The 12,898-nt window shown below is 40.4% G+C and overlaps 3 protein-coding genes and 1 pseudogene across 6 annotated transcripts in view; 2 read left to right on the top strand and 2 right to left on the bottom strand.

Annotated features, from left to right (window-relative positions):
- LOC104727321 (mitogen-activated protein kinase kinase kinase NPK1-like) overlaps nt 1-1,056 on the top strand; it is a 2,226-nt gene extending 1,170 nt beyond the window's left edge. Inside the window, exon 2 of the mRNA XM_010446394.1 lies at nt 353-1,056. Within this exon, the coding sequence (XP_010444696.1) occupies nt 353-879 (527 nt within the window). The 3' untranslated portion in view covers nt 880-1,056. The remainder of the gene's footprint in view (nt 1-352) is intronic.
- LOC104729092 lies at nt 1,196-3,398 on the bottom strand (annotated as a pseudogene).
- LOC104727319 (DNA polymerase alpha catalytic subunit-like) lies at nt 3,807-12,252 on the top strand. Of its 4 annotated transcripts, none has more exons than XM_010446392.2 (31): nt 3,807-5,007; nt 5,121-5,291; nt 5,377-5,460; nt 5,547-5,621; nt 5,721-5,785; nt 5,957-6,047; nt 6,139-6,324; nt 6,543-6,706; nt 6,811-6,925; nt 7,224-7,400; nt 7,473-7,586; nt 7,833-7,952; nt 8,044-8,358; nt 8,440-8,529; nt 8,862-8,980; nt 9,069-9,141; nt 9,230-9,286; nt 9,399-9,491; nt 9,579-9,701; nt 9,778-9,875; nt 9,954-9,999; nt 10,088-10,201; nt 10,308-10,391; nt 10,474-10,680; nt 10,772-10,848; nt 10,961-11,180; nt 11,306-11,359; nt 11,461-11,580; nt 11,669-11,743; nt 11,839-11,984; nt 12,161-12,252. In XM_010446392.2, the coding sequence occupies exons 1-30, from the start codon at nt 3,874-3,876 to the stop codon at nt 11,977-11,979; spliced, it is 4,602 nt and encodes a 1,533-aa protein (XP_010444694.1). In that variant the 5' UTR covers nt 3,807-3,873; the 3' UTR covers nt 11,980-11,984; nt 12,161-12,252. The 4 variants fall into 4 exon arrangements, 3 of the variants coding, with proteins under 3 accessions (XP_010444694.1, XP_019088720.1, XP_010444693.1); XM_019233175.1 differs by having other exon boundaries at nt 11,839-12,000; nt 12,161-12,184; XM_010446391.2 differs by lacking the exon at nt 12,161-12,252 and having other exon boundaries at nt 11,839-12,068.
- The window catches only part of LOC104727320 (transcription factor ALC-like), a 1,460-nt gene continuing 763 nt past the window's right edge, over nt 12,202-12,898 (bottom strand). The window contains exons 2-5 of the mRNA XM_010446393.2: nt 12,809-12,880; nt 12,638-12,703; nt 12,497-12,562; nt 12,202-12,403 (exon numbers count right to left, since the gene is read on the bottom strand). Coding sequence (XP_010444695.1) covers nt 12,221-12,403; nt 12,497-12,562; nt 12,638-12,703; nt 12,809-12,880 — 387 coding nt within the window. The 3' untranslated portion in view covers nt 12,202-12,220. The remainder of the gene's footprint in view (nt 12,404-12,496; nt 12,563-12,637; nt 12,704-12,808; nt 12,881-12,898) is intronic.

Raw genomic sequence — 12,898 nt, 5'->3', positions numbered from 1 at the left:
GACAAACTCGGAGACGAATGCGACGAGATCGTACGGTGTTTCGGCGATGATCGGACGGTTGAAAACGGAGAAGAGATGCATAACTTGTTCTTGGAATACGCTTCCAGAGGGAGCTTGGAGAGTTATCTCAAGAAACTAGGCGGTGAAGGTCTACCGGAATCAACCGTACGCCGTCACACGGGATCGGTGCTCAGAGGACTACGACACATCCACGCTAACGGATTCGCTCACTGCGATTTAAAACTCGGGAATATTCTGTTGTTCGGTGACGGCGCCGTTAAGATTGCCGATTTCGGATTGGCTACGAGAGTTGGGGAAGTTACGACGTTAAACGAAGGAGTTCAGATTAGAGGTACGCCGTTGTATATGGCGCCGGAAGCTGTTAACGATAACGAATATGGATCAGAAGGTGACGTGTGGGCTTTGGGATGCGCTGTAGTTGAGATGTTTAGTGGCAAAACGGCGTGGAGTTTTAAAGAAGGATCGAACTTCATGTCGTTGTTGATACGCATCGGTGTTGGTGACGAGGTTCCGATGATTCCCGAGGAGTTGTCGGAACAAGGAAGAGATTTTTTGACAAAGTGTTTCGTTAAAGATCCCAAGAAGAGATGGACGGCTGAGATGCTTTTACACCATCCGTTTGTAGCCGTCGATCTTGATCACGACGGTTTAGTAGAAGAAGAAGAAAGCTTCGTTGTTAACCTGAAAACAAAGGAGGAAGTCTCTACATCGCCGAGATGCCCTTTCGAGTTTCCCGATTGGGATTCGGTTTCTTCCGGTTCACAAACGATCGATTCGCCGGATGAGAGGGTTGCGAGTTTGGCGGCTGATTCGATCCCTGATTGGTCTGTCACCAGTAGCTGGGTCACCGTTCGGTGACGGTAGTGATTAAAAAAACAGGGGACAAAAACAGAGTTGCAGAGAAAAGGCTAGAGTTTTTTTTTTTTTAGATTCCTAGTCAGATCCAACAATTCTTATTTAATTCGTTGTATAAATATTTTCTTATTAGATATTCAGAAATTTGTTACATGTAAATAACTAGATACCAATTTTGTATTCATGATCCCAAATCTCGATTCTCTTTTGTATATATAAACATCAATTTCCATAATCTTATAATTATCTTTCTCCATGATCATGAATGTGAATAAAAAGATCGTATATTTAGACACAATCATGCGACATAAGGTAATAATCAAGACTCTTGGACAAGACTCGTGGCCACGACAGAACAGCGAACTTCAGACTTAGTTTCATCTTCATCAAACCAACTCACCGATCCATAAACCACGTTCTCTTGTAACGCTCTCGGACTCTCCAATCTCACACTGTAACTTAGCTTTTCATTTTTCTCTCTGAACATTAGTCTTTTTGGCTCCACGACGACGTTTAGACCCTTTAAGCCTCTCACTCTCACGCTGTAGCTTGTCTTTGCTTCTCCCACGTTCGTCAACGTCCTTCGAAATATCTTGGGACCGTTTTGATCGGACGTGAAATAGGCAATGATTGAAGGGTAATTGAGATATGGAGATGGGTTCTTACACGCATCGGAAAGATTCGATCTTGTGATGATATTGATCAATTTTCTTGATTGTTTTGCATTGTGACAAAGGAAGTTTATGAAATCTTGTGGACTTGTATCGTAGATTAGGCCAGGGTTCAAGACGTTTTTGGTACTCACATGTCCTGCTCCAACGGCTAAAGGGTTGTCTAAAGTCAAAGCCGTTGTCATAATTGCAGATTTTATAGCCGATGGACTCCAATTTGGATGGACTTGCTTTATAAGTGCGGCTACTCCAGCTACATGAGGTGCAGCCATTGATGTCCCAGTTAAGAGATTGAATCCGCTGAGTAATGGTCTTGCTGTAGTTCCTGCTACTGGTTTAACCGGTGGCCAAGCAGAGAGTATCAGTGTACCAGGGGCTAGGATGTCCGGTTTGAGTATTTGAGGGAAGCTTGTGAATGGACCTCTCGAGCTGTATATGTCTACTTCTGGTGCTGGTTTTGGACCGAAACTCTAGCCTCGCGGTCGCGTTCCTTCTGTTGCTCAATGCGTAGATTTTTATAGTTTCTCCGTGCTTTGAGCTGATGAATGCTACCGGAAACTGGTATTCGACTGTGTCTTGTTCCGTAAGTAACTTATCTGTTACTAGAACTACTGCTGCAGCTCCGGTGGATTTGGCTTGTTGTAGTTTGATTTCGATGTTAACGTTTTCGTAACATACAACAATTATGTTAGTCAGCGTCTTGTTTCCGGCTTTGCAAGATTCTATGTACGTCACGGGAAACTGAACTGAAGGGAAATCTCCGGGAAACAGAGACGGAAAGTTGAAGCTAACTCTGTTTCCTAACGTCAGGGTTCCTTGAAATTGCCGACCGATTGTTCCAGCTCCAACCGTCGCAATCCACGGCGCTCCGTTAATCAAACTCCAGTTGTAAGGCCCGTCATTACCACCTGAAGCAACGACGAAAACGCCTTTTTGAATCGCAGCAAATGCTGCTACTGCAATCGGATCATTTTCTAGACCGAAACCATCAACTTCGTCGTCATCATTCTCAAAGCTCAATCCTAGTGACAGAGATATCACATCGACTCCATCTCGAATCGCTTGATCAATCGCTGCGATTACATCTGATGCGTAAATCCCTTCTTCCCAAGCGGCTTTATAGATAGCAATAGGTGCGTGCGGTGCGATTCCTGAAGCGGTTCCTTGCGCATAAGAGAAGTAAGATGCGTTCTTAACGTGATTTCCAGCCGCAATGGCCGCAACATGAGTGCCGTGTCCAATTGTATCGTAGGGTGAAGAGTATTGACCAATCTTGGTTCCTCTCAAATCAGGGTTGTTGGCGAACAAGCCCTTGTTGAAAACTCTTGCACCAATTAGTTTCTTGTTGCACAAGGAAGAAGAATTGAATTGACATTCTCCTTTCCATTTAGACGGAACCGAACCATGCCCATCGTCGTGAAAGCTGGGACTGTCCGGCCAAATTCCGGTATCTATAATACCAATGACTGTACCAGCTCCACAATTCGAGACCGGCCATGTACCGGATGTCAAATTTAGATCGATAAATTGCGGAGAGAAAGTAGTATGAAGCTTAACCGGCAAATCTTTGGTGAAAGAGACATTCCCGGGTTTGTGTTTAAGACGTTGGAGCTCGGAGTTGGTGAGAACCGCGCTAAACCCGTGAACCGAATCGGTATAAGCGTAGATAATCTTTGGTTTTCTATCGGTTATAACCGAAGTAAGAGTTGTGGAAAACCAGCTTTGGTGATCGGAAAATGGCAACGGTTTGGCGGATAAGTCCATATGGATGATGTAAGTAGAGGTCTCTGCCGTCGCAACTGCTACGAAGAAGGAGATGATCATAACAATCACGACGGTAGTAGTTGCCATCTCTGAGCAAGTTTTTTTCTCTGGTCTCACTAAACTGAACTGCGTTCTGGTTGTTGGTAAGAATGGATTATAGTGGTTTTGTAAGAGATGTTTATTTTTGTAATTATGATTCAAAGTCGGAGAGATTGTAACCTTTACTTGGCTTTTGCTTTTGGTAAAGCTGTTTTAGGTGGTCGGCAATACATCCTCTCATCGTTGTTTCTTTTACTTTGATCTTTCCATTGGGTTTATTAAAAGAAATGTATAAGGCCTATTGATATTAGGCCCATTGGGCTTAGAGGGGAGTATTAATTAGGGTAGGTGAGCGTTGTTGGATTCAGATTTTGCATATGCATCGCGCCAAGTCTTATAGATTTTCCCGCCATTGCCACAGGTGTCTTAAACCTAAATCAGTAAATCGGATGCTTGCTAAGCTTCAAGGTTCAAAAAAAAAAAAAAAAAATCCCCAAATCCCCAAATTAGCCGGAATTGAATAATGTCCGGTGATAATTCGACGGAGGCTGGCCGACGACGCAGCCGAGGGGTGGAGGCGTCGAGTCGGAAAGACGCACTCGAGAGGCTGAAGGCGATTCGACAAGGGGGACTTCGGAATCTATCAGCTTCAGGTGGTGGGTACGATATTAGGCTAGAGAAGCCAATCTTCGATACAGTTGATGATGACGAGTACGACGAACTTGTTTCCCGGAGACGCGAGGAGGCTCGCGGATTTGTAGTCGACGACGAGGAAGGTGGCGGTTTAGGATATCTCGACGAAGGTGAGGAGGAGGATTGGTCGAAGCCAAGTGGACCGGAATCGACTGATGAATCAGACGACGGTGGTAGGTTTAGTGGCAGACTGAAGAAGAAGAAGAAGAAAGGGAAAGAAATGATGCAGCAACCTCAGATTAAGAAGGTGAACCCGGCGCTTAAGGCTGCTGCTACTATCACTGGTGAAGGTAGACTTTCTTCTATGTTCACATCTTCAAGTTTCAAGAAGGGGAAAGAGACTGATACAGGGAAATGCGAGGGTATTCTCAACGAGGTAATTGCACAAGTTACTGTAGATGATCTTGATAGGGAAAGGCATAAGAGAAGGAAACAACCAGTTACTGTTCCAGTTACCGTCTCCAGGAACAAAAAAGTGGTTTCTGTTACCTCGGCCATGAGAGTGAAGGACTCAGAACCAAGACCTTTAGTGTACGAGGGTGATTCTGTTTCCATGGAGAATGAGTTGATGAAAAATTTGAAAGAGGAAGATATGACAGAGTCTGAAGTCATTCCTCCGTATGTTTCTGAGAGTGTGGATTTACCTGGAAGTGATAGTGTTATAGAGGATGGATCAAACAAGATGAGGAACGCTGAGGTGAAGACCGAGTTAGGTGTAAAGGAGGTGTTTACATTGAATGCAACAACTGATATGAAAGATAAGGATCCGGCTTTAAGCGCCACTGCTGGTTGGAAGGAAGCGATGGGAAAAGGTGGAACTGAGAATAGGGATTTACTTGGTTCTAGTTGTGAAGGGCAAACTGAATTTGATTTGAATGCTGATGGATCACTTCATTTCTACATTCTTGACGCTTATGAGGAGGCTTTTGGCGCGAGCATGGGCACAATATATCTGTTTGGGAAGGTGAATCTCTTGGGATTTTTCACTCAATTTTTATTCATTTTTTTTTTTTAAAGTTGTTATGTGGCGTTAATCTAGATATGAATTTGGACAAGCATTCTCTATTTACAATTCAGGTTAAAATGGGAGATACGTACAAGAGTTGTTGTGTGGTAGTTAAGAATATTCAGAGATGTGTTTACGCTGTTCCAAATGATTCCATATTTCCTTCCCATGAACTAATCATGCTCGAGCAAGAGGTGAAAGACTCCCGACTTTCTCCTGAATCCTTCCGCGGGAAATTACATGTGAGTTTGACTGCCTGTGTTACATGCTTGGAGGAACCAATATCTTTTTTGCTGGTATTTATTCTTGTTGGATGTGTCTTCTCAGGAAATGGCATCAAAACTGAAGAACGAAATTTCTCAGGAACTGTTACAACTCAATGTTTCAAATTTTAGCATGGCGCCTGTCAAGGTTTGCTCATTTATTTATTTTCATGTATCTTGTAACGATACTTTTTTGTTTTACTTTCTATGCTTCTCTTTATGGATAAATATCAGAGAAATTATGCTTTTGAGAGACCGGATGTTCCTGCTGGCGAACAATTTGTTTTGAAGATCAATTATCCATTTAAGGTACATTTCAGCTGTGCAATATCAAACTAAAACTCATCCTTATTTTTGTTAATTTGTTTACATCTCAACACTAATGACATATTTTCTTTGTTCTCACAGGATCGTCCACTTCCAGAAGATCTTAAAGGCGAGTCTTTCTGTGCTTTGCTCGGGACTCATACCAGGTTCTGGCTTCTTACTGCTTAGTTTCATTACCTTTCCTTCTGTTTGGTAATTGGTCAGTTAAGTTTGTATTTCTAGTCTTTTGTAGGCTTCTTAGTTTACTATGTATGCTGGCTATGTCGATTTAGCACGGTGCAATTTTTCCAACCTTATCGAAGTTAATTTATGTGCAGTGCTTTGGAGCATTTTATTCTCAAGAGGAAGATCATGGGACCTTCTTGGCTCAAAATTTCAAACTTCTCTACTTGCTCACCCTCTGCAGGAGTACGACCTTCGAATTGTGGCATAATCATATTATCAGTAATTTTTTAGTTCTGTTTATCTCCAATAATGAGAGGATTTGAAACTTGTGCAGGTGAGCTGGTGCAAGTTTGAGGTTACTGTTGACTCTCCCAAGGATATCACTGTTTTAGTTTCGGAGGACAAGGTGGTTCATCCTCCTGCTGTCGTTACAGCCATAAATTTAAAGACTATGGTCAATGAAAAGCAGAACATAAGCGAAATCGTTTCTGCATCTATTCTCTGCTTTCACAACGCCAAGGTTGGTTTACAACATTTAAACAAAGCTTCTTTGCCGTTTTTTCTCTTTGTGAAGAATATGGATATTTGATCATGACACTACCATTCACCAGTATGTGTTCGTATCATGTGGTCTTATATGACTGCTCATTTTTGGACGATTGTTTTTTGCTCAAAAGACGCTATTTATGTCTACATTAATAGCTTGACATATGATGTGCGTGCTCCTTGATTTTTCAGATTGATGTTCCAATGCCAGCTCCAGAAAGAAAGAGATCTGGTATTTTAAGTCATTTCACGGTTGTTAGGACTCCTGAAGGAACTGGTTACCCAATTGGTTGGAAAAAAGAAGTGACTGACAGAAATTTAAAGAATGGCTGCAGCGTTTTAAGTATTGAAAACAGGTGTGTTGCAGCTCTGTTACTGGATAGGATGTGCTTATGATCCATATATATCTTTGGCAATTCATGTTGCTTCGTTCAACATTTTTTTCCTTTTCTTACTGCAGTGAAAGAGCATTGTTGAACCGATTGTTTTTGGAGTTGAACAAATTGGACAGTGATGTTCTTGTGGGACATAATATATCAGGTTTTGATCTGGATGTTCTTCTTCAAAGAGCCCAGGTATAGCAAAATCTCTATTTACCATTAAGAAAAATGGTAGTGTCGTTACAGGTTTTTTTTTTCTATGATGTACTTTTTCATTTACATGACCTGGACAATGTGCTGATATTTGACTCATATCAGTTTTGTAAGGCCCTTGTCTTCCAGGCTTATTAGATGATTTTTAACATTAATAAGCCTGCAAGTTTTTTTTTATGCATTGTACATCCTTTCGTCTCTCTTCCCAGTCTCTCGTGTTGTGATGGTGACGTAATAGAGATATATGAACATTGTCTGTCTTGTTCTTACTACTGTGCAGGCTTGCAAAGTTCAGAGTAACATGTGGTCCAAAATTGGCCGACTTAAACGCTCTTTCATGCCTAAGCTTAAAGGAAACACTAATTTTGGGTCTGGAGCTACACCAGGGCTCATGTCTTGTATTGCTGGAAGGCTCTTGTGTGATACAGATCTGTGTTCTCGTGACTTGTTAAAGCAGGTGTGGTACCCAACTCTCGTAAGCAGTAAGTTGAAGCTCAATCCCTCATGTATAAGCATCTGTTTCTTGTAGGTTAGTTATTCGTTAACGGACCTTTCAAAGACACAGCTGAACCGGGACAGAAAAGAGATAGCGCCCAATGATATTCCCAAAATGTTTCAGTCATCCAAAACACTTGGTGAACTTGTAAGTTCTTCAATTTAGCCTTCTCGCCTGCTCATCTCTGTTTGACGCATAAGTTGGTACTACCACAATACTAATGATAGGTTATGAATCCTTGCGAGTGAAAAAATTTGGTGCATATTGGTGAAGAATAAATAATCCAGTCATACGTAGAAGTAAAGGAATTGCAGATAACAACAGTTCATATAAGCTTGACGAGTGATGACTGCATCTTAATTCCTCGCTTGTTATAACCTTTTTGGTTTTCAGATTGAATGTGGTGAGACGGATGCATGGTTATCCATGGAGCTCATGTTTCACTTAAGTGTTCTTCCTCTCACTCTCCAGCTTACTAACATAAGTGGCAATCTTTGGGGGAAAACACTTCAAGTAATGACTCCTGATTCTCCTCTCTTTCTCTCACTCTCTCTCCCGGGAAGCTATATGCTGCTGACTTATGCATTTTTTTGTTCATGACCAGGGAGCCAGGGCGCAGAGGATCGAATACTACTTACTACATACATTCCACTCGAAAAAGTACATTCTCCCAGACAAAATTTCACAACGTATGAAGGAAATAAAGTCATCAAAAAGAAGAATGAATTATGGTCCAGAGGAACGCAATGTAGATGAATTAGATGCTGACATGGCTTTGGAGAATGATCCGTCTAAGGGCAGCAAAATAAAAAAAGGTCCAGCCTACGCTGGTGGACTGGTGTTGGAGCCGAAGAGAGGCTTATATGACAAATATGTTTTGCTTCTGGATTTCAATAGTCTTTACCCTTCTATTATACAGGTTAGCAGATTATTTTCTATTTTCCAAGCCTTTGGTGGCTGTTTCTGCCTGCATGATAGATAAGAGTCATGATATTTTCAGGAATACAATATCTGTTTTACGACTATACCACGATCTGAAGATGGAGTTCCTCGTTTACCTTTGAGTCAGACACCTGGAATTCTTCCAAAGGTTTGTGACTATTATCGATCCAGTATATATTCTCGATCTGTTATAGGTCTTCCAACATCAAATTTATAATTTACCCCAACCCAGTCAGAAAAGACACCAACCAAAAGTAATATTTTGCCTCGTTTTCTTTACTAAGACCAATGCGACCTAGCTGTTGCCTGTTCAGAATTGTATTAGTGACTGCTGTTTTCTGTAGTTGAAGTAAAATTAATCTTGACATCATCGTCTAAATTATTGCTATATGCACTTTTCTTTGCCACGACTTTAAGTTTTTCTCCTTGTTCTGGTATTCCCAGTCTAATCAAGAATCCCACTATCCGTCTTTGTTTTAGTTGATGGAACATTTGGTTAGTATAAGGAAAAGCGTCAAATTAAAGATGAAGAAGGAAACAGGTCTCAAGTACTGGGAGCTTGACATTCGGCAGCAGGCATTAAAACTCACAGCCAACAGGTTTGCATCCATGGTTTTGCTTGTGTCGGCAATAATTGCTATTCACCGCATTTTGATGTTTATGATTTCTTATTCATTCTAAACACAGTATGTATGGATGTCTGGGGTTTTCTAATTCAAGATTCTATGCTAAGCCTTTAGCAGAGCTCATAACATTACAGGTAAGTGATGCTTTCTGTTTTTTGAGTGACATTTTTTGTTTTTTTCTCTATTCTTCGCGTGATTAGGCCAATTTCCTTAACATTGCAGGGAAGGGAGATCCTGCAAAGAACCGTGGATCTTGTCCAGAACCATTTAAACCTAGAGGTATCTCCTACACGTCGAGTCTCACGAAATTCATTTCAGAAGAGAAATTAGTAAAATGTTTCAGCATCTCTGCTCTATCAAGTCTAGAATTAAACATCTTGCTTTTACATAGGTAATATACGGTGACACAGATTCAATCATGATTCACAGCGGACTAGATGATCTTGAAGAGGTGAAAGCCATTAAATCAAAAGTCATCCAAGAGGTAGGTTGGATTATAGATTTGTCCCTATATTGCTGTCTTTGGGGAAGGTGCTTCACAGTATCAGACATTTGATTTTGTTTTTTTTAGGTCAATAAGAAGTATAGATGTCTAAAAATTGACTGTGATGGTATATACAAGAGAATGCTTCTTCTTCGAAAAAAGAAGTATGCTGCTGTCAAGTTGCTGTTTAAGGATGGGAAGCCTTGCGAGGTAATCTTTTATGTAAATATTTTTGCATACCCTTTCTTCTAGAAAATTCTGGGTACTAGATGCATTCTCAATGCAGGACATTGAGAGAAAAGGTGTGGATATGGTTCGTCGAGATTGGAGCTTGCTCTCTAAGGAAATAGGAGATTTATGCCTGAGTAAAATCTTGTATGGAGGGTATGTTTTGAAACATCCACTATAGAACATTTTTTTTACTCTCTCATGCAAGCACAACAAGCCTCTTCTTCTTTGCAGGTCATGTGAGGATGTTGTTGAAGCAATTCATAACGAACTAATGAAGGTAATTTTTGTTATCATTTTTATTAATCTTCGCTAATTACTTTGATGTTCTTTATCATCCAACACGTGTTGCTTTGTCCATGCAACAGATACAAGAGGAAATGAGAAATGGGCAAGTTGCGCTTGAGAAGTATGTCATCACCAAGACATTGACTAAACCGCCTGCAGCTTATCCAGATTCCAAAAGCCAACCACACGTTCAAGTGAGTATGAGAGCTATTATTCACTTCATTTGTCCCTGGATATATGCTTTCCATATATTTACTTAACTTAACTCTCTGATTTGTGTGGCCAAATTAATCTTCTCAGGTTGCACTCAGAATGAGGCAACGTGGTTATAAAGAAGGTTTCAATGCTAAGGATACTGTACCATATATAATCTGCTATGAACAGGTTTCCAACACAGAAGACCAGCTAAATATTATCAGATACTCTATAGTTTTCCTACTAAATCTTTTATGCTTCCTCTGTGCAGGGTAATGCTAGCTCTGCCAGTTCAGCAGGGATTGCTGAACGTGCTAGGCATCCTGATGAGGTGAAATCAGACGGAAGCAGATGGTTGGTTGATATAGATTACTACTTGGCACAACAGATTCATCCGGTGGTGTCTCGTCTATGCGCAGAGATTCAAGGAACAAGTCCTGAACGTCTAGCCGAGTGTTTAGGACTTGACCCATCAAAGGTAAAATAGCTTTCATTCGAGCCACTTATCGATTCATTATTCAGTGATCATGAATTCATGACAACTGATTGGAAACAATGTGTTATTCTAGTACCAAAGCAAATCAAACAATGCCACGAGCAGTGATCCTTCGACCTCCCTCTTATTTGCTACAAGCGATGAAGAAAGGTAGTGATGTCTTTCCCATTTGTAATTTGATATCATATATTTTCTCCATGAATTTGCAATATTCCTAGAATTCAAGATCCCCAACAACGTAATTTACATGTAAAAAATGCAGATATAAAGGCTGTGAGCCGTTAGCATTAACATGCCCCAGCTGCTCTACTTCTTTCAACTGTCCATCTATTGCTAGTTCTGTTTGTGCGTCAATCAGTAAGAAACCTGCGACACCTGAAACAGATGAATCTGATTCCTCTTTCTGGCTTAAACTGCATTGCCCGAAATGTCAGCAGGATGATGGCACTGGAAGAATATCCCCTGCTATGATAGCTAACCAGGTAGTCAAACTTTGTTGAAAAGTATCCTAATCTGTTAAGTTTCTCAGAATAAAAAATTCTATATTGTTGTGATTTGGCCTGCAGGACAGATGCTTTAGTTATTAATTCATTCTCATACCTGTCAGGTGAAAAGACAGCTTGATGGATTTGTGTCAATGTATTACAAAGGCATAATGGTGGTATGTAAAACCTTTTCGCCTCTTTTTTTTCCGTAATTCTGAACATTTTTCCTTATTAAGTTATGATTATGACGTTTTCTTGTACATTTTGTCTTCAACAGTGTGATGACGAGTCTTGCAAGCACACAACCCGCTCCCCCAACTTTCGCTTGCTTGGTGAACGTGAACGAGGCACAGTTTGCCCAAACTATCCTAACTGTAACGGAACTCTCTTAAGAAAGGTATATCCCTTCATGGACCTCATAACTCCTACCTTTCTATTGCTTAACAGACTAACAACTCTTGACTTTGAGCTTTGTCCTATTACAGTATACTGAAGCAGACTTGTACAAGCAACTGTCATATTTCTGCCACATCTTAGACACACAATACTCTCTAGAAAAGGTTTCTACCTTACGAGATTCTTATATTGGTAATTTTGATATCAATTTGTCTTGTCTATATATCCCTAAAGTTATCACCGCCATTTGAAATAACAGATGGATGTTGGCATGAGAATTCAAGTAGAGAAAGCAATGACGAAGATAAGACCTGCGGTTGAATCAGCAGTAGCCATCACTCGAAGTATTAGAGACCGGTGTGCTTATGGATGGCTGCAACTCACAGACATATCCATTTGATAGTTGTAATAATCATCTCATGTAACTAATTAGTCTTTTATATAATCTTCTTCAGACATCATTATAATCAAACTACTAAATTTTGTTCAGTCCTAAAGCTTATTTAGCAGAACTATAACTGAACATTGAAACCTGGCCAATACTATAACTCTCAAACATTTTGGACTGATGTGTCTGACAGGTACTAGAGGAACACTTGCCAGTTTGATGCCAGATCATCATCATTGTCTGAATGTTATCTTCAAAGCAGAGTGGCTGTGGAAAAGCACATTTCTTGAGGTGGTTCCACGGAGTGAGGAGCAGCAAGCAGAGTCTCCAAGTTCAGGTCTTGCTCTAAGGTCTCATTGATCCTTGTCTGTGTAGGAGGTAGAACCGGTGGTAACCGCATAGGGCTTAGGCCTAAACCATTCATAACGGCTAAAGTCTGCATTAAGCAGTTATTAAGTTATGATCAAATGATAGGTTTTGCAAATCAGACATTGATTGGGTGTGATCCAAGTAAGTAATTAAAGAAAACCTGCACTTGAAGTTGAAGCTGCTTCAGATATTCAATAGCTTCATCAAGCATTGAGGCTTTGTCAGTCTACAAACAAAAGAAATAACAATCAAAACAAACAATGTTTCTCACAATCTCTTCTGATTCGAACATTTTGTATACCTTGTTGGAATTGGGTATGAGTTTCTGCAAAGCTTTCATTTTCTCGTTGATCTTGCTCCTCCTCCTCTGCAAAAAAACAAAAAAAAAACTCAGCTTCTATTATTAAAAATCTTTAAATTAGGCTTCTTCTTTTGAAATTAAGAATCTTTAAAGGAGAAAAAAAGAAGAAACCTTTTCAGACAAGTTGTGGAAGTGTGCATCAATGTTTCTCTTCAACGAATTTTTCTGTCTACCTCCATTTCTCTTTGGTGTTACCATAAT

This window comes from Camelina sativa, chromosome 11, assembly GCF_000633955.1.
Source record: "Camelina sativa cultivar DH55 chromosome 11, Cs, whole genome shotgun sequence".
Lineage (NCBI taxonomy): Eukaryota > Viridiplantae > Streptophyta > Magnoliopsida > Brassicales > Brassicaceae > Camelina > Camelina sativa.
This window is presented reverse-complemented; position numbering and strand designations above follow the sequence as displayed.

Bases quoted from the DNA above. Each gene is read 5' to 3' on its own strand.
- LOC104727319 (XM_010446392.2), top strand. From the start codon at position 3,874: ATGTCCGGTGATAATTCGACGGAGGCTGGCCGACGACGCAGCCGAGGG. The intron at 10,681-10,771 runs GTAAAATAGCTT...GTGTTATTCTAG, and splicing joins TAGGACTTGACCCATCAAAG to TACCAAAGCAAATCAAACAA. The intron at 10,849-10,960 runs GTAGTGATGTCT...TAAAAAATGCAG, and splicing joins GCTACAAGCGATGAAGAAAG to ATATAAAGGCTGTGAGCCGT.